The sequence below is a fragment of the Fukomys damarensis genome, unplaced genomic scaffold (assembly GCF_012274545.1).
Source record: "Fukomys damarensis isolate Sample0158 unplaced genomic scaffold, DMR_v1.0_HiC HiC_scaffold_16, whole genome shotgun sequence".
NCBI classification, from domain to species: domain Eukaryota; kingdom Metazoa; phylum Chordata; class Mammalia; order Rodentia; family Bathyergidae; genus Fukomys; species Fukomys damarensis.
This window is the reverse complement of record NW_022900928.1, coordinates 61,536,735-61,563,831: the sequence shown is the minus strand read 5'-3', so window position 1 is coordinate 61,563,831 and position 27,097 is coordinate 61,536,735. Positions and strand designations below refer to the sequence as shown.

At 39.5% G+C, this 27,097-nt stretch overlaps 1 protein-coding gene and 1 long non-coding RNA gene across 5 annotated transcripts in view; one reads left to right on the top strand and one right to left on the bottom strand.

The window, feature by feature from the left end:
• Ttc12 (tetratricopeptide repeat domain 12) overlaps positions 1-27,097 on the bottom strand; it is a 57,077-nt gene that overhangs the window by 29,718 nt on the left and 262 nt on the right. For 2 of the 4 annotated variants that reach the window (XM_010629464.3, XM_010629462.3), the window contains exons 2-9: positions 25,796-25,867; positions 16,812-16,969; positions 16,224-16,245; positions 15,326-15,403; positions 13,966-14,087; positions 8,378-8,437; positions 3,758-3,829; positions 149-209 (exon numbers count right to left, since the gene is read on the bottom strand). In XM_010629464.3, the coding sequence (XP_010627766.1) occupies positions 149-209; positions 3,758-3,829; positions 8,378-8,437; positions 13,966-14,087; positions 15,326-15,403; positions 16,224-16,245; positions 16,812-16,969; positions 25,796-25,853 (631 nt within the window). In that variant the 5' untranslated portion in view covers positions 25,854-25,867. Of the gene's footprint in view, positions 1-148; positions 210-3,757; positions 3,830-8,377; positions 8,438-13,965; positions 14,088-15,325; positions 15,404-16,223; positions 16,246-16,811; positions 16,970-25,795; positions 25,868-26,731; positions 27,090-27,097 lie in introns of those variants that run through there. The other 2 variants (XM_010629463.2, XM_010629465.3) reach the window with 2 other exon arrangements.
• Positions 177-6,279, top strand: LOC104865751. The gene is made up of 3 exons (XR_781261.3): positions 177-247; positions 4,941-4,982; positions 6,067-6,279. It is a non-coding gene; the product is annotated as an uncharacterized LOC104865751 (long non-coding RNA).

The following is a 27,097-nucleotide window of genomic DNA, read 5'->3' as shown; positions in this document are numbered from 1 at the left end:
TGGGCTGTTAACACAGCAGGTGGCTCATACAGGAAAGGAAAGGTGTTGCCTTGTGGTTCCACGAAGAGAAGGTAGGAAGACATCCAACAGGGAGGAGCATGAAGGGAAATCAAGTTCAGAGAAAGGATACTAGCAGGAACATTCTCACCTTTCACCTGTGTCTGCAGCTTGGGGTTTATTTCTGAGATCTTCTGATAACACTGTCTGGACTGGAAAACAGAAGCAAGACCTTGAAGAGCGGCAGGGGGTAAGGATGATTACAAAACACTGGGCATCACAGGGCTTGGCTCCTTCATTTTTCCACCTGGCTTCCTCCGGCTCTTGGCAAAGGCAATAGGCATGGAGAAAATGATGTGTACCTGATAATTTGTTTAGGCTTTTTTGCTTCTGTGGGACAAAAAGTACTATTTCAAAGCTCATTCTAAAAATTTATGTTGCCAGATACAGACTGTGATGAAAAATATAACCAGTCCCAAATTTGGGGGATCATGTCTGTCTGGGATAGGAATAATCATAAGGAAAATGCAAAAGTTAGATATGATGTTTGTACTAGGAGGCTATTTGTCAGATATATTTAAAGGGAGGAGGAAATAAATAAAGCTGGAGACACTCAGGAACAAGAAAAAGAACTGCCTAGTTAAATGTACAGCCTGCAAGACAGTTGCAGGAGTCCATTCACTCACTGATCACCCTGACTCAGCTAGAAAACTTGAAGAAACTTAGATAAGAAGGTTCTGGAAGAAGAAAGATTCCAATTCATGGAAATTTCTAGAGTAAGGCAGCATTGCCCATAAGGATATAAGAAACGCCTGGAGGGTAATCCAACCAGTCGTCAAGCAAAATAACTAAGGAAACAAAACACAAACAGCTCAAAGACATCTTGAAGGTTCAAGGCCCATCTAGGAGAAAGATTAAGAAATGAAGAAAAAGGGCCAGGTATTTAGCTCAGTGGCATCACATCTGCCTCTCAAGGTGCAAGGTCCTGAGTTCAATCCCCAGTACCAAAACAAACAAACAAAACAAAACAAAAAACAAAAAAAAGAAAAGAAAAGAAGAAAAAAATGTCACATTTTACAAAGGGGCACTGTTGCAGAACAGAAATGTATGTCAAAGCTAACTTCTCTTCAACACCAACTCCAATTTTTCAGCAATTTCTGATGGCGACACCATCAATATATACCCAGAATCTCATTACTTCTTATTATATCCATCACCACCATAAGCCAATCAATGCTTGGATAATTTATTTCAATCTTTTTTTTTTCTAATTGGTTTTGTGTTCTTATTTTGCCATTACAAAATATATTCTCATACAGAGGTCAAAGTAATCCTTTAAAATATGTTAGATCATATTAATCTTTGTTAAAAAACCCTTTAATGGCTGACAGATCACTCAAAGTAAGAGCCAAGACCCTCTGAAAAGCTTCCAGAGCCCTGTAGACTCAGTCCCATAATCACCCCAACTTAAAGTCCATGAAGAAAATCATATATTTACCATTAACTGATTAAAATCACTCAAAAGGAGAAAGGATAGTCCCTTCACTAAATGAGATTGGAACAACTGAGTATCTACAAGCAAAAGAAGGAAGCTGAATCCCTACCTCAAACCACATATAAAGATTAATTCAACATGGACCACAGATCTAAATGTGTGAGCTACAGCCATAAACTCTCAGGAAAAAAATAGGTATAAATCTTCATTTGGAGACAATAAAAGCTCAAGCAGCCAAGGAAAAAACAGACTTCATCAAAATGAAATACTTTTGTGCTATGAAGAATACCATCAAAAGAGTGAAAAAGACAACATAAATAATGGAAGAAAATATCTGTAAATCATGTATCTGATAAGAAATCTGTATTCAGAATATATGAAAAATTCTTACAACTCACTATAAAAGGACAAAAAAAAAACTTCACTTAAAAACATCAAAGGATCTGAAAAGACATTGCTCCAAAGAAGGTACAAATGGCCAATAAGCACATGAAATATCTCAACATTGTTAGTCATTAGGGAAGTACAAATGAACACCACAATGAGATGACATTCACTAGAATAAATATAATCAAAAAGAAAGATAATACACTAAGTCCCAGACTTACAAACATTCAAGCTGCAAACTTTCATAGTTATGAATCGACCTCACATTATGTAGATGGAAACAAATCACAGAAGTAGCTCATGTTTCTGCCAGACACAGTCACAGTGGTGCTGCTGTGCTCACTGTACAGTGCAATAGTGCACAGTAGTGTAGTGCTCAGCCAGAGCCCATGTTGTCCAGAAGCAAGAGGACAACAGTGCTGATGTGGTATGGTTTTTTTAAAATGCTTTACATTGTACATTTACACCAAAAGTGTATGAGTCACTTTGTCAGACTTGTGAGCAAATCCAACTAGTGAGAATAGAACTCATCTGTAAATTGGGAACTTACTGTACAGGTATCAGAAAAGATGCAAAGATGGGTCCCTCATATACTGCTGAAAGAAATATAAAATTCAAAAAGCTGTAGCCACTTTGGAAAATAGTTTGACAGTTCCTGAAAAGGTTAATAATAGAGTTATCATATAACCTAGCAATTCTACTCCTAAGTATATACCCAAGAAAAAAGTTGTACATGAATGTTCACAGCCACCTTAGTCATAACAGTCAAAGAGTGGGAACAACCCAAATGTTCATCAGCTAATAAATGGATAAATAAAATATGGTACACTCTTACAATGGCATATTATTGGGCAATAAAAAGGAATGAAGAATTTACATATACCATGACTTGGATGAACCACGCCAACATTAAAGTGAAAGACACCAGTCATAAAAGAGGACATATTATATGATTTTATTTGTTTAAAACATCCAGGACAAGCAAATGTGTAGAGGTGGAAAGGATAATGCTGCCTAAGGTTGAGGTGTAGATGAGAAAAGTGAAGTGGTTGTGAAAGACTGTGGTGATGGTGGCCTAACTCTGAATATACTAAAAACCACAGATTGTATACTTTCCATAGGTGGTTTAGTCACTTTTCCCATTGCTGGGACAAAATACCCAGCATCTGCAACTTAAAGGAGGAGAGGTTTATTCTAACCCACAGTTCAGAAGTTTCAGTCCAGGTTCAGTACACTTAAACAGTAATGGCATGGTAGAAGGGCCTGGGCAGAGGAAAGCTGCTCAAGTTTTGGTAGCCAAGAAGCAGAGGGAGAGAAAATCAATAAAATTCAGAGAGGGAAATATACCCTTTGAGGTCATGCCCCCAATGACCCACCTTTAACCAGGCTCCACCTCCTAACAGCAAGTCACCTATAGCGCCTCTATAATTCAATCACCTTCCAAAAGCCCCTCTCATGAGTACATGAAGTCTTTGGGGGGACATTTCTGACTGAAACTATAACAATAGGTAAACTGTAACAATAGGCATGCTATATGAATTATATCTCAAGAGAGCTGCTATTAGCAATATGTAATATCTTAGCACATGTATTTGAGCTGTTATTTTTGGGTGATGAGATTGCAAGTGAATTTAATTTTCTCTCTTTTTTTATGGCTTTTCTCTCCAGAAGTTGCATAAGCACTGGTAGAAAATGCTGCAAGAGAAATTCTCACATTTGGCAGGGTTGTACTAGTGGACACATCTTAAGAGTTATGTTGGAAAATACTAAAGACAGGAATCATATCAAACCAACCTGGAGGACCATGGTTCTCCTCTGGAACAATCCAGAGCAATACTCTGCGGTCAAATATGCACTGACATTCCTTTAAGAACTCACCATACTGTAGTTCTTCAGGGCCAGATGAGCTTTTCCCATGTGGAAATATGCCTTTGTACATTTTTCATCACACTGTAGAAAAGAGAATGACTGATCAGATGTTTCATAAGATTTGAAGTCATTAGGTACTTCCCTATCTGTCTCACTAACAGAGTGGAGGCAGAGCTTTGGTTTTTCAGGACAGCTACCAGAGTTGACAATTAAAACTTTTCTGTGCATCTGTAACCAAACTAAATGATGCCTGGGAGAAGCCTGGATGTTCCAGTAAGCTCTCTATCAAATGAATGATGCCTGCCAGTTTTCAGTTCTATTTAATGAGACTCACTCAGGAAGCAAACCATAAACCCTTACTTTAGAAGAGCTCTTAATATTGAATGAACATTAGAATCACCCAGGATGCTCATAAAATCCTGACCCCACACCAGTTATTCTCTTGGGTGGGGCCTAGGAATAAATAATTTTTTAGCTCTCCAGGGGATGTAACTGTGCAGCCACATTTGAGAAATCCTGGTTTATTAGAAGAGAGTGAACTCATTCTGGGCAAGGAAGCAACTGAGGTTACCAGCACATCTTGGTGGGCCAAGGAAGTGCCTGCTCTCAAATGAACCACAATATGCAGACTGTGAGCTTACATTCACATCACTTAAGGTCTGGAGTTATGTCCCTTTCAGAAGGCAGGATTGGAACTCATGGCTCAGAATTCATTGTTTACACAAGGAGCATGCACCTGCTGTCTGGGCCTAATTATTATGACGGAGGGAAATGGTTTGGCATAGAGAGACTGATTAAAATGTAAGACAGCCGGTTAAGTAACCTTTATGGAATTCCTTTTAGGTGCAAGATACTGTGCCAGGTCAGTCTTAAGTCAGTCTTAACTGTGCAGAGTGCAGTCTTAAGGAGATCAAGTTTAAAAGTCTAATGTGTCCTGGGTGAACCCTTGCTCCGCTTCTCACCAGAAGTGGAATGTTAGCCAGGACATCTCGATGGACATCTTCATGTACATTATTACCTGATTCACTGTTAAGTGAAGAGTAGTAGTAGCAGCAGTAGTAGTAGTAATTATAATAAGAATACATGATCGTTCAGTCCATTTCATGCGCTAGACACTGAACTTGATGGTTCATATGAATGACCTCATAAAAAGCTTGTGACAACTCAATAATGCAAGTACAATTTTTTACAGATGAGGAAAGTAGAACTGGAGAGGCTCAAGATCAAATGAACAGTAAGTAAGTGGAAGAGCTGGAACCTGAAATCTGATTATTTGACTCCAGAAATCAAGCACTTCAAATAATACTAACTCCCATTCAGAAATATCCTGCAGAAAAAAGGGATATGTAGATATTTTAGGAAATGCTACTGCAAAAGTTGACTAGGAAGAAGTCTGCTCTAAAGTGATGCAGTCCAAAAGAGGGCATACAAAGTGCGGGGATTGAGCTAGATCCTGAGTGATAGGAGCAGGGATGAGAGGGCAGAGGGGGAAGAGCTGAGCAAGGTCCCCAGGTTGGAGGGTCCAGGGGCTTTCATTGATGGCCCAGGTGGGATTAGGGATAGCTGCCTGACGGTGGGGACATAGGGCTGGAAATGGGGAGCTGGACCTTACTCCACATGGAGGCTCTGAATGTCAGGCAAGAGAACGGTTTCATCAGTAGCAGTGTGGAGGCAAGTGAGGAAACACATGCAGACCTAACCAGAGGAGGAAAAGGCAGGGAGCCGAGTGAGGAAACCAGACGATCCCTTGGACCTTTGGCTGATGTCTGAAGTCCTGGTGACAGTGGGAGTGGAAAGAAGTACAGACACTAGAGCCGTGGCAAAAAATAAAAGACCAGCACCAACTAAATATAAGTGATAAGGGTAGAGGACGTGATGTCCAAACCCTGGTTTGGATTCCTGGAAAACATGGGGTGGCACTGACAGAAAGAAAAGAAGTCAGAGAGAGAAGGGAATGGAGAAGATGGAAAGTCAGCTGCTAGACATGCTGAGTTTCAGAGGATGCCACGAAAATTAGATGAAAGGTTGTGGGAGGGGCATGAAATGCAGCTCTGGAGCCAGGGGAAGGGGGAGTCTAGGGAAGAAGGTGTGAGAGGCATTTGCAGAGATGAGGTGAACAGGTTCTCAAGCCTGGACAATTCCCCAAAGATGAAACAGAGGAAGCAGAAAGGAAATGGTCACAGAGAAAAGAGGAAACTCCAACAGGTCAGTTGAGTATAGCCAAATGCCCACCCAAGTTACACACTTAAGGCTGCAGCCATGGCCTACTACATCATCGTGAAGTGTGTGTAGCTATGACTTCACCTTCCTCCACACAGATATAAAAGGCCATTAATGGATTTTCTCACTGCTGGTCCATTCTCCTTTGAGCATGTGTCACTCTTCAGTAAGATCTCCTCTTAAATGAATCCTGCTTTCAGACCAAGATTTATTTCAATGCACAGCAAGCATTCTACCAAGAAAGAAATGATTCTGATCCTAATTGAAAACAGCTTCTCTACCTTACTTTCCTTGACAAGGAACATCAGTCTTGAGATACCATCACATAGGCTTGTCTCTAACAACTCAAAAGTGTCAAAAATAATAAAGTGGCATGAAAGTACTATTATTATTAATTATGGAGTGTCTGTAACATTCACTACTGATATTTTAAAGGATTTTAAAGAAAGCAAAACTTTTTCTTTGAATTTATGGCTTCATCATAGAACTGAATGTCACTTGTTTTTAGAATTCCTTGTGCAATTTTCCCCATTCCTCCAAGTGTTTACTCAAACCTCTTTAGCTGACAGCCTTGCTGGGCATTTAACAAGAATGGCTGTTGATTGTCAAGAGTTTTTAATGTCAGCTCCATTGGGCCTGCTTTGCCTTGGTTTCACTGTTACATGGTGCTTTGGTTAACATTTGGGGACAGGCCAGTGAATTATCCTAGTCAGCACAAGGATGGTCTGCTTCCTCAGTCTGGTCCTTGAAGGTCAGAACAGATGCTCTTGGAGGGCCTTCAAGGACACATTGTTTCTTCCACAAACAAGGATGAGGTCTGTACCCAGGGATTATGAAGTTAAAGGTTTCAAGGGAAAGGCCATTGTTAAGAGCACAGGTGAATAGTAAAACCAACATTAGCTCTGTGATCCTGTGTAAGTTACTTAATTATATCAAAGGCCTGGCTTCCTTGCTCCCAAAATAGGAAACATAGTGGTACTGAATAGAACCAACAAGGATGTTGTGAGCAGGAAACAAATGTGGTTTTTGCTGTCACTGTTGAAACAATCAAACAAATTATCCTTGCCTCTCTCGTATTACAGAATAATGACAGAGAAATCATGATCCAATAAGTTGATGAAGTAAGTTAGGTGATCTAGAGATGTGAAGACTTGACACTGTCATCAGCTTTGGGCAACTGTCATAACTTAAAGACCTCCCTAGTACAATCGGGCTGTATCTTCCAAAGAATAAGGAGATGATATACTCTAGATGTCCCTTTTGGGAGGATCTCTTATGTTTTACAAACTACCATAAGCAAAGGTGACTATGCAAGCAGATGTGGCCCCTGCCGCTGTGAGAAGGTGCTCTTGATTCACACTGAGCTCATTAGCTGAGGCTGGGTTGCTGTTCCAGAAATTAAAGCCACAGAATACACCTAGCACATTGTCCTGGCACCTCAATTTCTCTTGATTGTTAAGTTGTTTAAAACAATAGTGCTATATTAAAGCAAAAATACAAGCTTTACAGAGTGTCATATCAAATTCACAGGGACTTTTAAGATAAATCATACGTCATAAGAGGAATTTCACGTCTCTTCTTTCTAGACCCTTGCAAGGATCATGTTCATTCTCTTATGCTGTTAGCAGCACTTCAGTGAAGCATGTGAAGTGCTAGTCTGAGTTATTTAAAGGCCCCTGCAACAAAGTAACACAGAGGAATATGGAGTAAGAGTTAGCTATTCAGTCATCCAAAATAACCAACAAATAATCATGGCAATGTGAAAATGAACATTCCCTACTGTGAAAATGAACATGCACCTCTGATAATCTACTTTGGCAGATTTTGGAGAGAAAACCATGCAGGTTATAGTGCCGAGACCTTACTGATGTTGGACAATAGGAATTATTTTTCTCTGATTCTGATTATCCGTCTATAAATAGAAAATCCCTCTATAAATCCTTCTATAAATATATATCCTCCTATAGAGGATGTTACAGTACATTTCCAAATTGCTAGAGATGGAGGAGGAAAGCACAAACTGATGAGGAAGAATGACAACACTGTAAAAACAGGCTCCCGTTGCAGGCTCTAGAGATGGGAACATTTCTACTATGGCATGGAGCAATCATCTGTTAACACAGTAGAAAAAAACAATCTATTGCAATATAAAACCTTGAAAAAACAATTAGCAGAGCTTCTCTGGAATGCTTATTATCATGGACTAGGTACCTTATGTGCATTATCACGACTCCCACAACAATTCTATTCCATCCCATTTTATAGGGGAAGAAACTGAGGCTCTGTGTGCAGAGCCTGTACCCTTTCCTACTGTGATACACTGACAACTTGCTTCTATTCATTTCAGGACTGAGACATGTAGAGAAGGAAGCACGATACTATCATGTGCAAAAGGAAATATTTTCATACCTTCAGTGCCCATTCACAATCCACCAGGGCCTTCTGGTACTCCCCAAGTTTTATATAAGCCTGTAACGACACAAAGAGCTGACACTCAGACACAATTCTGCACCAAGCAGTCTTCAGACAGTACAGAAAATAGTCAAACAGCAGAATGGGGAAAAGGAGTCACTGGCTGCAGCCTGGATCAGGCAGGGTGCCAGCAGCACACAGATGTCACACTCACATGGCAAGTTGGAGAGAATATGGCAAAGGAACTACTTATAAGGTGAGGAGGACCAGGCTTGGGAACAGATGAGGGATGTCAGAATCCTAAGGCTAACATCACCATGGCTAAAACTGAAGAGGTACAAAGAGGAGCAAAGAAGAAAGTGGGAGATGGTAGCTATGTGAAAGAGCTGCCTCACGTGAGCTAAATCCTTCACTAGAACTGAAAGCCAGGAGAATAAACATCTCAATCTTGCTGTTCACCTTTCTTCTGATCTCACTGGCTGAACCCAAAGGGAAGCTTAGAGAGCCAGGAAGCCAAAGCATCAGCCCACACAGGCCAACCCCAGGCCACAGAGGAGGGCAAACAAAGAGAGGCAGGAAAAACAAAGCACAACAATCACACCTACAAAAGAAGAGTTTACCTATTGAGCCTAACCTGCTGTGAATGTTCCAAAAGGGCACAAGATGACAAAGGGAATCAAAAAAGTAGATGACAGGGCCAGGGATTTAGCTCAGTGGTTCTGCCGCCTGCCTCTCAAGCACAAGGACCCAAGTTTGATCCCCGGTACAAAAATAAATAAATAAATAAATAAATAAAAGTAGATGACAACAAGTGCTGGAAAGGATATGGAAAGGCTGGAATAGCCAGGAGGAATGTAAAATGGGGCAGGCACTTTGGAAGATAGTCAGACAGTACCTCCAAAGTTAAAATATAGAGTTGCCATATGAGCTAGCAATTCTGCCTCTAGGTGTATACCAAGAAGACGGTAACCACATATCCACACAAAAATTTATATATGAATGCTCATAGCAGAACTATTTGTAATAGCCAAAAATAGAAACAAGCCAAATGTCCACAACGGACAGATAACTAAAATATGGTATGCCTATATAATGAAAAATTGTTCAGCAATAGAAGGAAATGAAGTACTGATATATACTGTGATGTGGGTAAACTTTGAAAACATTATGCCAAATGAAAGAAATCAGAAACAAAGGATAACTATTATATAATTCAATTTATATGAAATGTTCAGAATAGGCAACTATATAGGGGCAGAAAGTAGATTAGTGGTTGTCTAGGTCTGGGAGTGAGGGTGGGGAAATGGAAAATTTGGAGGGTGACAGCTAAAGAGTATTACTATTATTTATATCTAGCTGTTCCCCAAGAGCTTCAGGAGCTCCTAGGCAGGGCTTTGGCAAGGTGACTGGATTATGGGAGTTTATACTTGACTTGCTGTTAGAAGTGAGGTTTGATTGGAAGAGGGAGGTCAGAGTGGGTGTGACATGGAAGGGTGTATCTCCTTTCCTGGCTCTTTCCTTGATGTCCTCTGTCTTCTATCTGCCATTCCATGAGTCATCCTTTCCTGCGTTGGAGCCAGTTGACAGTGTAAGGACTGAGATTACTGGAATGTTGAACCAGAATAAATCTCTCCTCCTTTTAGATGCTGTTGTCAGAAACTGTGTATCAGTGACTACAAAGTGAGTAAGACAGATATAGAGTTTCTTCTGGGATCATGAAATGTTCAGAATTGATTGTGATTTGCATAACTTTGTGATTATACTAAAACCCAGTAATTATACCCTTTAAGTGGGTGAATTGTATGGTGTATAAATTATGTCTCAATAATGTTACCAAAAATAGATGAAGAAAAAGTTCTGCTCTGTCCTCATAATCCCAGCAGAAAGAAAGAAATACAGGAAACAGACTGACATTCAAGAGGCCATCACCATGAGCCCTTAGTACCAAACGGCTGGGTACTCTTTTGGAATCCTCTGTAACTGGGAAAAATCTTGAAAAATCAAAAATCAACTTGGAATTTGGGGGTTATTAGTCACTCTCTCATCACTGGGACAAAATACCTGATATCTGCAACTGAAAGAGGGGAACGTTTATTTTGGCTCACAGTTTTAGATTGTTCAGTACATGGCTGGCCAACTCCAAGGCAGAAACAGCATGAAGGAAGGGCACGGCAGAGGAAAGCTGCTCACCCCATGATAACCAGTTAGCAGGGAGAGAGAAAGAAGGAGTTGGAACAAGAACACAACCTTCCCGGTCATACCCTCAATGACCCACCTCCTTCAGCCAAGGTCCCATCTCCTAACAGTGCATTCAGCCATCAACTCATCGATGAATTAATCCACTGATGAGTACAATGTCTCTATGACCCAGTCATCTCCCAAAAGCTCCACCTCCAAATACGAGACTTTTGCGGGACAGTTTAGATCTAAATAACAACAGGACTCCACATAAACTAAATGGATTTGAGCATTTAGTTGTTTAGCAAAAGCTTCCAGCACAAAAAATAAAAGACTGTTTAAAGATAAGCACAATAGCTGCTGCAACCTTCTTATTAATTACTGGCCACAATAAGTGGCCAATAAATTCTTACCAAGATTTTAAAGTTTCCAAAGAAGCAACAATGATCACGTCATGTAAGAAAGGAAAACCAAGTACCAGGAGGATAAGTGGTTTCTCCAGGGTTCCATCAGTCACCGGTAATAGAGCCAACACCACACATACGCTTGTCCATCATCAAAAGGGCACCAGGCACTTGACATTTGTAACATTAAGATGAAATATTTGGAAAAGCCAATTATGGGGTCAGTGTTGTAACTCATGAGGAAAATAAGCACTCAACCAAAATGAGGAGGGAGCAAGCAATAGCGAGCTCATGCATTTCTGCTGTGCAATTCTGTGCCACTGTAGTAAGGGAGCTGAGAGGTGATGCTTTTATTAACTTAGGCTCCATACTAATTGAAGAAGACAACGCTTTGAGATGTCTGTTTTATAAAGCACCATCCATTCCTCTGGGGTCCTGTGTTGCATCTGGAAGTCAGAAGATATGCGGAAGAAGTCAACATCATTCTAGACCACTGTAGTCAGGATTTTGAGGCACTGATTCAGGATACACACAGACCCTGTAAATATCTGCAAGGGCTTCAACTGTTTCTCTACACAATCTTCTTATTTTTCTGTTTCTCCTCCCTCTCCAAAGCTTGTATTTAACACCCTGTAACTTCTATATTCTTTTTTGCTTTTCTACGTTTTCAGAAGAGCTATTTTTTCCAAATGGCAATTAAACTCCAGATTTATCTAAATTACACCAGCAATCTATTGATCATAACATTAACTCCAGGGGAAAAACAAAGTGATGAAAGGGTAGATTTTTTTCCTTCAACAAGCAGCATTCAATTTGCAGGGTCCTTATTAAGTGTTTTCTATCACTGCATGCAAACAGGGGAGGCATTTTAAAAATAGTCAATGGTTCAAATGACTCAACACAGACAGCACATTTTGCATTTGTTTGTCTCAGAATAAGCTTTCTCTTTGGGAAAACTGGGGGAAATTGCTTCCCCAAAGCTTTTCATTGCATTTACTTATGTTTATCCACATTCATTCTTAATGTGATTCTTCATAACTAATCAAAGAGCTGCTTAAAATTGAGAACAGTAAAACTGTAACTAATTTAGATGAGTCAGAGTATGGGAAGCCTGAGTTAGATAGAAGTTTGAATTACATAACATTCTAAAAGCAATTCAATTTTATTGCTTTTGAATCACTAAATTAACCAGACGGAGCAAGCAATGGTAGGTACAGCTACTATTTTAGACACCAAATTATAGACCAAATTTAGTGATAAATAAGAATGAAATGTAATTATTATAGTAATTGCTTACATCTAAATGATTCTTCTGAATTGTCAGCAGAAATTTAATTCCTTACATGAAGTTATTATGTCTTCAATGTTACATAACATAACAAGGATTTATTGAACATCTCTTGCAAACAGAGCATTAGAGGGAAAGCAAACAGTAGTTTTTGCCCTTAAAAAGTTTAATTTATAAATATCATTAGGGTGATAAAATACACACTGCTAAATTGATCTCTGGCCATCTTATTTACTAATTTACTTCCGTATAGAAAATTTTTCTGACAAATGGGGTAGGCAAATAAAATCCAAACTCTAGTTGGAATCATTCAAAGTTCTAAACTAATGAGGATGTATGGTGCTTAAATTTATAATTAAATCAGTGTCACTCTCTGGACTCTCTTGCTTGCAATGCTCTCCTTCAGCATATGCAGCCAGACATGTAACTTTGAGTTACAGAGATTGGGGCTGACAGGGCCTGTGCAGCAGCCTCTCCCTTTGGTAAATGACATAGCATCAAGTTCATCTTACACAGGTCCTGCTGACAGATCCTCACCATGAGATAATTATGTCAATGAATCTGCCAGTTCTTCAGGCCTGAACAGCAGGTACCATACAAAACTGCAACTGCTTTTCAAAGATAAGGTCATAGGTGACATTCTTGTTTCAATGAAGAACTATCAGCCATGTCCGTCCACTAAGTAGCAGCTAATAAACATCTGAGTAATGGGTTTTTGCCTGGCATTGTGGGAAACTAGAACCCTCCATGCTATAAAACTGAGCTGAAAGGGCTTTCAGAAACTCAGCATTTTGAGAAATTGGTTCATCAGCTACTCATTTAACTCTAATCACAGGATCTTAATCATACTGATACAATGAAGAAGAAAGTATAAGGAGAGTGTTATAATTTAGATAAAAATATCCCCAAAGGGCTTATGCGTTCAAAAGTAGATATTTTAGAAGGTGGTAAGATCATGGGGGCCCTAACCGCACCAGTGGATTAATCCACTGATGAATTCATAACTGAATGGGCTGTTAGGAGGTGGGGGCTGGATGGAAGAAATCAGTCACTGGGAGCATAATTAGGAAGGGTATATTCCTGGTCCCTTCCTCTCTGGCTCTTTCGTCTCTCTGCTTTTCAGCTGCCAAGAGATGAGAAGCTTTCTTCCATCACAATTTTCTGCCATGGAGCCAGCTTGCCATGGACTGAAACCTCTGAAACTGGGAACTAAAATGAAGTTTTCTCCTTTAAATTGAGTATGTCAGGTATTCTATCCCAGCGACAGGAAAGTGACTACTACAGTAGCCTTTACAAGTGCAGACTCTCACCAAGAAAGGAAGCTGGACAAACTGAGTGGTGGCTGAATTCCAAGGGCTTATGGGTCATTTCACACCAAGTGTTCTCCTTTACAAACATGGAAAAGTACCTGGTCACCATTAGTGATGTGTTGCAGCTGACTCAGATAATGAAGAGAGCTAACCATATGCAGTTCTTCCCACATCTTCCTTCATGATTTCACCCTGGTAGCTTAGAATCAGAATACGGTAGGAGTTTTTATATCATGGGAACAGGTGCATGCTATACACAAATCAGTTCCCCTTCTACCCAAAATGAGCCAGTAGGAAAATATTTACCAACCCACCAGTGGTACCACCTCATCTTGTTTTTGTTTTCACAAGTTTAGAGGCAGTTGTTCCCTGGGAAAACCCCGTGGACACATATGGCTCACTGACCTGGGCTCGGTTGGTATACAGAACTTTCATATCCTTCATCTTGTCCAAGCCCTCGCTGTAGTGCAGGATGGCCATCTCATAGTTGCCCTTGGCAAAGGCTTTGTTCCCATTTTCTTTTAGGGCTATGAGAATAAAAGTCATACAGATAAGTTCTCACCACAGAGCAAAAAAAAACCTTCCAAACTGTAGCCCCTTGATTTTCCAACTACTCTGAAGGTCCTAGCTGCCACAGACCCAAAAGGCATTTGTCACTCATTTCTCTGCAGATATTTCAGGACCAGTTTCTTTCTTTCTTCTTTTTTTCCTTCTCCAAATCCAGCCTAAGCATTTTAAGTACTTTTTCAAAAAAAGTGACTATACATCAGGCTGCTGAATCATTTCAAGCTTGCTACAGAGACTAAGGTTACACATCCATGAAAAAGACAGAAATTCTTTAGATCCAAGGATGCATGAATCTGTGCAGTTATCAGCAAGAGCAGGGAAAATAATGTTACATTAATTAAGAGCCTTCTTCAGTTTTATCAGTGAGATTAAAAACTCTAATTTTAATATTCATAGTTTTGATAAATAAACATTCATTTAGATACCAGCAAGGTCTACAGAGGACCATACTGGGAGACCTAAATGATGAGAGAGGGTGTAGCAAAGCTCTGGAGTTTTTCATCCTTATTAAGAAAGGATTTAAATATAAGAGCAGAACTCCCTTATGCAATAATTATTTCTGAATATGTATTTATGCTTGAGTAACTAATATAAAAATTATATATGATTTTCATTCTATAGTGTTAATATATTCCTTTTAAGAGAATGATTATCTTGGAAAGAGTTCCATTGTGAAATAATGGATTATTTATTAAATGGTGTCTGTCTAGAAAAAAAACAAAACAGAAAGGAAGGTCATATAATTTTCTAATGAGTATGGGTAGAATCATTCACATCTGCAATACATACTTCTGGATATTAAGAAATAATACTGCAAGTATTCTTTTGATGCATGTATCTTACTCCCCACATACACAGAATGTGCCTTTCTTTTATTTTGTTTCTCTTTTTTATTTTTCTGACTTCCTCACTGATGCCTCAGGCTCACCAGTGGAGCCTCGCTCCCATCTCACCATAATTCCTAAGCAGTGTGCAGGATTCTGACCTACTAAGCCCACCCATATGCTTTAGGAGTCTGACTGCTCATTTCGAGAGAAGCAGAGAACAGAGCACTGATGATATCTGCCTGGAAAGGTCCCACTGCCACAGGCCCATCATGAGACTACCACCTGGTGTCCTCAAACATTGACACACAGGCTCTCAGTGCTCTTCCAGCCCCAAGCATCTCAGCTACTGAAAAGTAAGGACAAACAGTTACCATCTGCTAAGACTTTGTTTTCCCGTCTTCTCTCGGCTCGCTCCTTTGCATCGTTCTCCACAGATGCCATGAAGACCTCTGACAGCAGAGTAATATCAAATATTAGGAAGAAAAATCCAAATACTGTAATCAGTGCTTTAGCTCAAATGCAGAAGAAAGATACTTTAGAACTTTACAGCCACACTTCTCATGCATATACATGGAGGCACACACACACACGCACGCATACACACATCTGAGGCAACCACAATGACATTTTCTTAATTTGACATTAAATGGAATCTGTGTAATGTATTATTATACATGATGGCTATGATTAGGCTTCAAATTTGAATTATGTCTTTTAAAAGAGGTTTTCTTTGAAGAGAGACTTTTTTTGTTCCATTTAGCATAATGAGTCTCTAAGCTGAGCAACAGAGGAAACATCTAGATCCCCTGAGTAGCTAAGAGTAACTTGGATAATACAGAATAACAGAATTCAGTTTATAGAATATTGACCAGGACAAAGTACTGCAGTGCCTTTGTTCATGAACTTTGTTTGTTCCAGGATTATGGCAAAGATGACTACGTTCATGGTCTTGCCAAGAATGATGGCATGGTCATGTCTGTCACCCGATGAAGAGTCCACAAACAAAAAACCAATTTAGCCAAACATTTCTGTTTGCAAACCAAATTGTTCACAAACAAAAGTGCTTGTAAACTGAGGTACCACTGTAGAAAAAAGCCTCTAAATGCAGTCTCCTCTGATCACTAGTATTAGAAATGGGTGATCACAGGGTTTTTGTTCACAAGTTGTTTATAAGTCCTGAGGCTATAATTTAAGAATCTGGAAATCACAATCAATAAAACCTGGTCTTAAGTAAAAAATAGACACTGGGAAGAGAGATGCTTTCCTTACCTGGGTTTATTTCATCTGAATTCTGCAACACAGAGGTAATCATAAAAAACAAAGAAACAAATTTCAAAAACCACTCTCTGTTGAACATATATGTATACTAAAAAGACAAATCAGTTAGAAATGAGAAGTTGAGTCATTTATTCTAAACCCCAACACTGAAAAGTCCAAAATTCAGAGGCCTGCTGTTGCATTAGGAGATCTGATTGTGGGCACAATGTGGCTGATTCTGCAGAACTGAGGCTGCCCTAGAGAAGGGACCCCAGCTGTAGCTGTATGTGTTGGCAATAGAATTAGTAGAACATATTTCCTTAACAGTATGGTTTAACTATGGCACACAAGCTTAGGAGGAAGACAGAATGAACTTTCATTTAACCAAAGCCATGGCACTATTTAAAGATGACCCAGAAAGACCAATGTGGGGAAAATCAGAGTTTATACTTCCTTATGAAAGATAGATTTAGTGAATCTGAGAAACAAATGACCATTTTACAACTTTACTAGACATTTTGAGATTAAATTATTGCCTCAAAGTAAGTCTTTGTGATGTCTCTACTTATATAACTCTGTAAAGGAAAAGGAAGTTTTTACAGCAGCTTGAGGAGGGCTTATCATGGTCTTGTTCAAGGTTGTCCTGCACTCATCCTCCTCTCGAGCTTCCTCCATCAGCATCAGTCTCTCTTCTGTCTGTTGTACAGCTTTCTGTTGTATAATTGGGTCATCAGAATTCAGCTCCTGAATTAAAGTGGCTAGAGGAGAAATCAGATATGAATCAAAAAAAGTCTTCAAAAGAAAAGATTCCATTCATTAGAAAGGATGCTGCAGAAAATTAATGGGGAAGATCTCAGAGTAAGAGAACAAGCCAGTTAAAAGTGAAACAGAGCAATTAGAACCAACATGAGACAATTAAACATAGGATTTGTTTTGTCTGGAAAAAGCTACAGAAGAATTTAACACTGGGCTTTAAAGAAAGAGTTTTAAGCCATTATTCAACTATAATTTATGTAGAGTTTATTAAGAGTTAGATATTTATCCTGAAGGCTATTGATAAAAAATGAATTCAAAAAATCTTTTTTTAAAAGAGCTTATGATCTTGTGCTGGAGACAAACATGCAAATAAGTACAAGCAGTTCTGAAATCACAAAGCAATGGCTCTTTACCACCTCTTCCTCTCTTGACTGTACTGCTTACCCAGATTAGAGAACTTGCTTTGTCAGTTGGAGGCCACCCTGCCCAATACTCAGCTGCCTTGCTAACCATCCGTCCTTTCCCCCAACTAACAGATGAATCTGTTCACCTCCAAATTTGTCCAACTCCAAATGAATCTTCCCATCCTTCTCTCTCAGCCTTTATTAGGAATGCTGAGTACTGGCAGAGAAAGACACATAAATGCCTTGGGGAATTGGCGCCAACTCAACTGGATGTTTAGTGAGGCCCAACGATCTGTGTCATGGCATCTTAGGTATGGCACCCTATTATTCTCCCAAAGACTTTCACATTTTCTGCAATCTAAGTGCATTTCTCTGATGACCAGAGATCTTGAACATTTATTCATTCAGTCAGGAAAGAAACGACATCAGAAAGGAATTGTTTCAGCTTCCTACTATCAAACCTACAAAACTGTCCTACAATGTCCATCTGTCTTCCTACCCAAGGAAAAAAGTTCTGCTCCTCTTGTATGAGGTTAATTGTTCATCCTGTGCTCAGGATCCCACCACTGTGTTTTACACAATTGAGAACTCTACAGTGTCTATCAAATATCTCATCCTGACATATTTTCAATGTCTCCCATCTGCCCAGCTCCTATCTAAATGTATTTATATGCTTTAAATGTTTCTCAACTCATCCATTCTCCTTCAAAACTACTAAATTTCTAATTTTTTCCTTCCATTCCCCTTTGTCCCCACACCTCTGTCTCTGCACATCCTTCCCATCTGCAGAAAGATCTGACTTCCTGTTTCCTATGATCTAGCTTTTATTTTTTATTTTTAAAAATTATTCATACTTTGGGCTTTTCCTATAAAAGAAATTATGCAGTATTTAAGCCTGTGTGTCTGATTTATTTCACTAAACATTATGGTTTTAAGGTGCACCCATTTTGTTACAAATGACTCAAAATTTTTCCTTCATTATGTCAGAGGAGTAGTACATTATATATAAATAACTAATTTTCTTTTTCAATTAATCTGCTGATGGTTACATAGGCCACTTCTAAGCTTTAGATACTATGAGTTGTGCTGCTGTAAACATGGGTGTACATGTATCGCTGTGTCAGAATATCTTTAACCCTTTTGGAAAGATACCAAGAAAGGGGAATAGCTAGTTGAATGGAATTTCTAGTTTTAGTTTTTGAAGAATCTCCATACTGATTTCCACAGTGGCTGTACTAGTTTGCACTCCCACCAATAATAAGGGTGTCTACCCCACAGCATCACCAGAATTTGTTACTGTTGGGTTTTTGGATGATAACTATTCTTTCTGGAGTAAGATAGAATCTCAATGCTGTTTTAATTTGCATTTCCCTGAAGGCCAGAGATGCTGAGCATTTATTCATGTATTTATTGGCCATCTGTACTTCTGAAAAATGTTTATTCATTTCAGTTGCTCCATTTTTACTGGGTCTTTTATTTGGGGGGCTCTGGTTGTTTTTTGTTGTTGTTGTTGTTTTTTTAGTTCTTTGTAGATTCTAGGTATTAGATCTTGTCAGAGGAGTAGCTTGCAAAAAAATTTTCCCATTCTGTAGGTTGTCTTGCCATCTTAGTCACTGTTTCTTTTGCTGCGCAGAAGTTTCATACAATCTCATTTGTTCATTCTTGATGCTATTTCTTGTGCAACTGGGAATGCTTAGAAGTCCTTTCCTATACCTATGACTTCAAGAATTTTACCATCCAGTAGATTGTTTTCTGTTTTAATATTTCTTTGATTCATTTTTACTTTATTTTGGTGTGTAGTGATATAGGTCAAGACTCAGTCTTCCACATGCATGTAACTAGTTTTCCCAGCAACACTTACTAAAGAGGGTATCTTTCCTCCTATGTATGTTTTTGGCCCCTTTGTCAGAGATCAATTGTCTGAATGTCCCTGGGGTTGTTTATTCATATTCTATTGTTTCATTCATCCAGCTGTCTGTTTTTGTGCCAGTGCCATACTTTTTTTTTCTAGTATATGCTCAAATCTAGGATTGTGACCCTTCCTGCTTTGTTTTACTTGTGCAGGATTGCTTTTGCTCTACTTGGTCTCTTCTGGTTCCATGTAAATCTTAGGACAGTGTTTTCTAGTTCAGTGAGGGATGCTGTTAGTATTTTGATTAAATCTATACACATTTTAGTAGCCTGACCATTTTGCCAATATTAATTCTTCCAGGAACATGGGATTTTTCTGTTGTTCTCATTGACCGCTTCTTTCAGAATATGGGAGTTTTCATTGTACAGGTCTTTCACTTCCTTGGTTAGATTAATTTCTGAGTATTTAATTTTTCTTGATGCAACTGAGAATGATAGTGTTTTTGTGATTTCTTTCAGGGAGTTCATTATTGGTATATAATGATACTAATTTTTGTGTATTGAATTTGTATCCTGCTACATTGATGAATTTGGATATTAGTTCTAGTAGTCTTTTGGTGGAATTGTTTGGGTCCATTTTGTAGAGGATCATGTCATCTGTGAATAAGGATATTTTGATTTCTTCCTTTCCTATGCATATCCTTTTTAATTCTTTCTTTTACCTGAGTGGCTACAGTTTTGAGTGCTTATTGACTACAAAAGCATTTGGGTTTCTCACTCTTCTATGAAGTGCATTCTTCTATCCTTGGGTAGGGTCACTGGTCCCTTTTGTATTGTTTTATATGATTTCTTTATATAATCTGAAACATTTTCATGTATTTGTAAACTTCTCCATGGGTACAGTCTGTCTCATCACTTGTTTTTATGGAAACTTCCACTGAAGAAATTTTTAATATGGTAAATACACCAATATTTTCCTTATGATTATGCCTATTCTGCTGTCAAGTTTATAAGTACATTTCATATAGTGGCTTCTAAAGTCTTAACATTTCATTTGTTTCACTAATGTAATTAATCCTCCTACAGCTGATTCGACAGAACAGTAGCTTCATCTGTTGAGGAACCTTGCCTTCCTAATGATGTGCCTGTTCATTCCTGTTACTTATGAAATCTCTTCCAGGCTCCCCATTCTTTTCTGCCTTGTCTTTTGCAGCACCAACACCTGCATGCACTAGTTACTATAGCTTTTGTAGTAAGTCTTGAACAGTGAGTAAGAATTGTCCCACTACTTTTTCCTGCAGTTTTCTTGGTTATTCTTGGTCCTTTGCTCTTCCATGTGAATTCTGAAATCAACTTACTAAATTTTAGTACAAGTCACTTTTGGGATTTTAATGTGAATTGTACTGACTGTATAAAATAATTTGAGAATGTATATCTTTACCAAATGAGTCTTCCCAGCCATGAAAAAATATACCTTCATTCAGATGTTCTTTTATGTGTTTTAATTAAAATTTTTATGAACTAAACTCATAATTCTCATTGCATTAGTTGCTCTTTAACATCCTTTTTTAGCTGCAGCATGTCATCAAGGATAACACATTACATTTAGTCACACCTCCTTAGGCTTCTCTGGGCTGTGACAATTTCTTAACTTGTTTTTTATGACCTTGACAGTTTTGAGGCATAGTGGTCAGGCATTTTATAGACTGTCCTTCAATTTGGGTTTATCCTATATATTTCTCATGGTTAGACTGATGTCACAGAATTCAGAGAGGAAGATTGCACTACATAATATCAAGGGTACATGCTACCAATGTGACATCACAATGTTAACCTTAGTTATTTGTCTAAGATTGTATTTGTCAGCTTTTTTTATTCAAACGTCATTTTTCTCCCCTCCCTTATCATTCTGTATTCTTTGGAAGCAAGCCACTAAATGTATCTCTTATTAAAAGGTTTGAGGGTTATGATCCCTCCCTGGAAGGAGCACCACCTATATAAATTATTTGGACTTCCTCTGAATATTCATTTACTTATTCATTTATTCTGTTATTTTTGTTATTTTATTTTATTTTTTTTTTGGAGAGGGTTTTCCATGTAGTTTAGGTTGGTCTTGAATATACTATGTCCAGGCTGTCCTCAAATTCAGAGCTATCCTCCTCCCTAACCCTTCTGAGTGCTGAGATGACAGGCATGCACCACCAGGCCAGGACTTCAATCATTTATTTTTATCAGGATGGACTCATGGATATTTATTTTATACTTCATACTATATTATTTATCTATTATTTTTGGTACTGGGGACTGAACTCAGGACCTTGCATTTGTGAGGCAGGCGGTGGAATCACTGAGTTAAATCCCTGGCCCCTATACTTTGTGCTATAATATCATAGTACATTATTTAATTTGTAGCTCAAATTTTTCCAGTTTTGACCACTGGAATTTCTTTCAATTAAATTTTATAATTTTATCCATGATAGGCTCACATAATTTTGAAAGATTTTGGTTGTTTTTTTTTTTTTTTGGTACCGGGGATTGAACTCGGGTCCTTGCTCTTGCAAGGCAGGCCACCAAACCGCTGAGCTAAATCCCCCGCATGACAGATTTATTTTGGGATTGGTAAGTGAAGTCTTCCCTGACATCAGAAATTAAAAACAGAACTAGCACATAATCTAGCAAATTCATTTCTGAGTACACATCCAGAGGAAAAGAAGTCAGTATGTCAAAGAGACATCTGTACTCACAATGGAATTTACCCTAAAAAAAAAAAAAGAAAAGAAAAATTTTGTCATTTGCAACAACATGAATGAACCTAGAGAACACTATGCTAAGTGAAATAAGCCAGGTACAGAAAGGCAAGTTCTGTATGATCTCACTCAAAAACTCCTTGAAGCAATGTAAAATGGCAGTTACCGGAGGCTTGGGGTTGAGGATAGGAACATGTTGGTCACAAAAATATACAGTTTCACTCAAATAGGAGAAATAAGTTCTGCACGTTTATTGTACAGTATGGGACTAGCTAATAATAATGTATTATTTACTTGAAAATTGCTGAGAGTAGATCTTAAATGTTCTCAATACAAAAAAAGTAGTATGAGAACTGATGGATAGGTTAATTAGGTTGGTTTAATCACTTTACAATGTATACATAATCTAAACATCACACTGCATGCCAAAATATATATACAATTTTATTTGTCAGTTAAATCTGAATAAAGCTGGAAATTATGGCCTTAGCTTTACAGTCTTTTTGTCTTATAGTAATACTCAATTTCTACTTTCTTTTAGATACTGTTGGCCTAGTAAGTTATTTTTCCATTTTTTTAGGTTTCAGCTTTTCTGGGTCTTCAAGTTCAGGTGTGCTTCTCCTGAGCTCAGACTCTGCAAAATTAAGGTCCTGTGAACATCTTCCTTAGAATGTCATAACTCAGCAAACCTAACATATCCATCTTTTCTTCCACTAAGTCTGTTCTGGCTGCAAATGTCCACTCAGCTCTTAGGACTCATCCTGAGTCTTCGTTTTCCCTCTGTCCTTACAGCTTCAAACACTAAAGTTGGTCAAAGATGACTTCCAAACACATCTCAAATCTGTTCCCTGTGTCCATTCCCACTGCCATGATTCAAAGCGCAGCCAGTCCCTACCCTTCCTGCAGCACTATAACAGCTTTCTCTCTGCTCTCTGGGCACCCCTTTCCTTCCTGATGCAGACTTCATTCCAATCATAGCTAAAGGCACTTCTCTATAGCATAAATCTGAACATATCCCTGCTCTGAGTAAATGTGACAATTTCCAAAGCTCTCTCACAAATTCCCTACAGTGGCTTCCAAGGCCTTCCTTGGTCTGGCCTCCCCTCGTTCAGATGGGATCCTTTTCTCCTTGCTCTCTCCTATCCAGCCATATGGAGCTTTTCATTCCCTTTTTTTTTTTTTTGGTAACGGGGATCAAACTCAAGTCCTTGTATTTGCAAGGCAGGCAGCAGAACCACTGAGCTAAATCTCCCTGGCCCCGTTCCTTCTTTCTAAAAGGTACCACTCTCTTGCTGTAACTCCAGCTTTTTCCCCTTCTTTTCTTCCCATCTGGAACCCCCCTCAGCCTTCTCCTCAGTGGCAAATTCCTTCTCACTCTTCAGATTTTGCTTAAATTTTCACTTCTTCAGGGAAATTTTTTTTTTTTTTTTTTTTTTTTTTTTTTTTTTTGGTACTGGGGATCGAACTAAGGCCCCTGAGCTTGTGAGGCAGGCACCAGAACCACTGAGATAAATCCTCAGCCCTCTTCAGGGAAATCTTATTTGACTCGTGATATAGACTGAATTGTGCTTCTTGCAATAAATAAATAAATAAATAAAATGTCAAGACCCGAGTCCCTTATTTGGAGACTTGCAGACAGTCCTTTAAAGAGGTAATGAAATGAGATCATGTGCGTAAGGCTCTGATCCAGTATAACTAGTTCTCTTATGAAAGCATCTAGAGAGATGACCACACAACAGGTGGCCTTCTACAAGCCAAGGACAGAGGCCTCATATGAAATCAACCCTACCAACATTTTATCCTTTAAGTTCTAGTTCCCAGAACAGTGATAAAATACATTCCTGCTGCTTAAGCTTCCCAACCTATGGTGTTTTGCTATAACTGCCCTAGCAGGCTAATACAACTCCCTAAACTGGGTTAGAGTCTCCTGTACTTTTAAATTTTGCTTTTAGCCACATATAACTTTGAAATTATTTAGCATCTGTTTCCCCTACAGAACTATAATTCTTCTTTTATTATACTCCACAGTGCCTAGAACTATCACAAGAACCTAAGGAATGAATGTAGAGAATTCATATACATGGGGCCATATAAATTTAAATTAGTAAAAACATGAAAAGTGGAAATTCAGTTCCTCAGTCACACTGACCACAATTTAAATGGTCAGTAGCCACATGTGTCCACCGAACAGTGCAGATCATTTCCATCATTACAGCATGTTCCACTGGACAGTGCTGGTTTAATTGATATTTGAGTAAACCTGAAGTCTGAATAAGACACATAAAGAAGGAGAAGCAGAGGGAATAACAAAGAGCAAGTGCAAGGTATAAAATGCGAGGTTTGTGTGGCAACCACAGCAGTTTCCTGCTCTTCAAGTGTGAGGTGAGAGAAGTGAGACCAAAGTCATGTGGGGAGAGCTTGGGATTTATTGTGACTGAGAAGGAATCCAAGCAGAGAAGTGTCTGGGCCAGATCTGCATTTTAGATACATTACTCAGTGGGGAGTATATGCCTGGTGGCAAAAACAACAATTAAGGGTTGTTGAAATTCTGTTGAGAGGAACCAGAACAAAGGGAGAGTTGGAGAGGATGGAGCTGGGCAGAGGCCAAACTTGAAGCTGATTGGATGCAGAGTGAAGAGGTGGGAGAAGTTAGGTAAAACTGGTAGATTTGTGGATGGTGGTGCCACCCACTGACACCAGAAGGGGATGGCAGGAGAGGCAGGTTCCATTTGGAGAGGGGAGGGAGGAAGGGGGAAAGAGGTGATGACTCGATGTTGGACACATGGAGCTTGAAGTATCTGTAGGATTCGGAGGATATGGCAGTTGGCAGAAGAGGCTGAGGTTCTGAAAAGAAGCCCGGGTTGCAATTAAGATGTGGGAGCAACTAGGAAATAGGTGGTGGCTATGTGCTTACTTCAGCAGCACACATGCTAAAAAATTGAAACTATGCAGAGCAGATTAGCATGGCCCCTGTGTGAACAGGTGGTGGCTCAAATCACACGAAGAGCCATGTGAGCTGTAGGCCATGGCCAGGACTCAGAGCACTATTGAGGGATGAGCAGAAGACAGACTCACAAGAAACAAAAGAACTCACCAGTATGTATCAATGTGAGGTTACCCAAACTTTTAAAAAATGTGTACCTGTACAGTGTACTGTAAACAGCATGTTAACATATTTCTATTTGCTACCTAAGGCTAATTTGCTTGTTTGTTTGATTCTAGCTTCAGACAAGCTCCCTGAAGTCTGAACAGGGTCTGACTGGTTTGGAATCTCTTGAATGTGACGTGTGGGATCAGAGTACATGCTCCAAGGTCCCACCTGTCTGAGCTGGGGATGAGTCTTCTTGTGGAGAGAGAGACAGAGAGAAAATAGTAATCCTAAGAAATCCGTCTAATTTAATAGACGTTGGAGGAAAGCAATTTGATTTTTCCTCTATAGTTCAAAAAAAGAAATGACTCTACTCTAAAACAGAAAGGACACAGGCTGATCAATGGGATTCTTGACGGACCTCCCTAAAAGGCAATGGCTAGGCTCACTGGCTATGGTCCTTTTGACTGGAAAGGGGAGAAATATGGAGGAAAGCTGTCAGCCTGAATACCAATCAGAATGTTAACAGCTTCTATGATATCAATTAACAGCCAAAAAATATTGCCTTGAGGCTGCAGCTTACTTCTCAATATCCTTTTTCTTTAGTTTCAATTACGTTTTTTTCCTTAAGAGCCATAAACCTGTCAGACAACTCAGGAACTAACTTTATTATTTCCCTTTAGCCACCCCATCTCTCCAAAGGAGAACTCAATTTGTTTATGATTTACTGGTACTTACTGATTTCATCCACATTTTTAAGAAATTTCTGCAAGTCTTTCTCTTGATCATCAGCCATTGGGGGCCAAATTCCTAAGGGAGGCAGCACAAATGAGATTAATAATAAAACACTAAACAGAACTGTCAGGCTTATTGGCCTTCTTCCACTAAGAGCCAAGATTTAAAGACAGATTTGTGTTCATAAATGTCATGAATAACAGCAAGGAGATCCATTTTACACTGACTGCTGCTTAAAGCCAAGGGACACTCATTATTTGTGGCGATTCTTCCAGAAAGCTGCCAGCCCTCCCTCCACTGGTGAAACTGCTCTGCAAATAATTCCTCCAGAGCCAACATGAACCATTGTGATTCAGGGACCTGCTGTGAAGGATAGCAGGAGAAAAGCAACTGACAGGTCGCCAGAGACAAAGGGTGATGCTGACACCTGACTGGTCCTGACAGGATGGCAGAGGCTTGAACCTGGCAAGGTAACAGGTAATCAGAGATAGGACAATTTGCATCTAAATGTTTCTACTCAATTAAAATACACGCCTCTGGCTCATTTCTGAAGAGAAGCTACAAATTGCTGAAAGGATTAGAATTTGATGCCAGAGTGTACCTGGTGTCTTCTCAAGTCCTTGTGCTCAACAGTACCCAAAGGTTCATCCACACACCATAAAGATCAGCAGAGAGCTTGTGCAACATAAATTCCTCGAATTGGCCTGAGATTCTGTCAGTAACTCAGGGAGAGTGCCCAGGAGTGTGTATTTTAAACATACTTCCTGTGATTCTAATACCTCACATGTAGGTACAGTGGTGTCCTCGTGTAACACGTGTGACTTTCAATGACAGATCTGCCGCGAGCAAGCTGTGACTTACTTGCTCTACGCCTCTGTGCCCTTATCTCCACCATTTACAAACTAAAGTCACAACTCTTCTGGAAACAGTAATACAAACCTGGGGGCAATTTTGGGGTGAATGCAGCACCAGGCCCCAAATGCGTGAGGTGTTAGGCCCCTTATCTATCGCTAAGGGTTCTTTCCAGCTCAAACACAACTCCCTCAGAAGGGTCGCGTGATGCGAATTAACTGGTCTAAGGGTACGCGGGCCAGAGCGAAGGCTGAGAATTTTAAAGGCAAGGCCATCCCCGCTCCTCCCAAGTGCACGGCCCGGGGGCCAGTGCCACCCCCACCCGCCGCGGGACGCGGAAACCAGGATAGGGACGTCATCAAGGTGCTGAGCGCCGCTCTCCGCAGGGCCTGAGACCGTTGGGGACCCGCGCGACCGGTGCAGTGCAGCCGGGGCACAGCTCGCAAGGCCGCG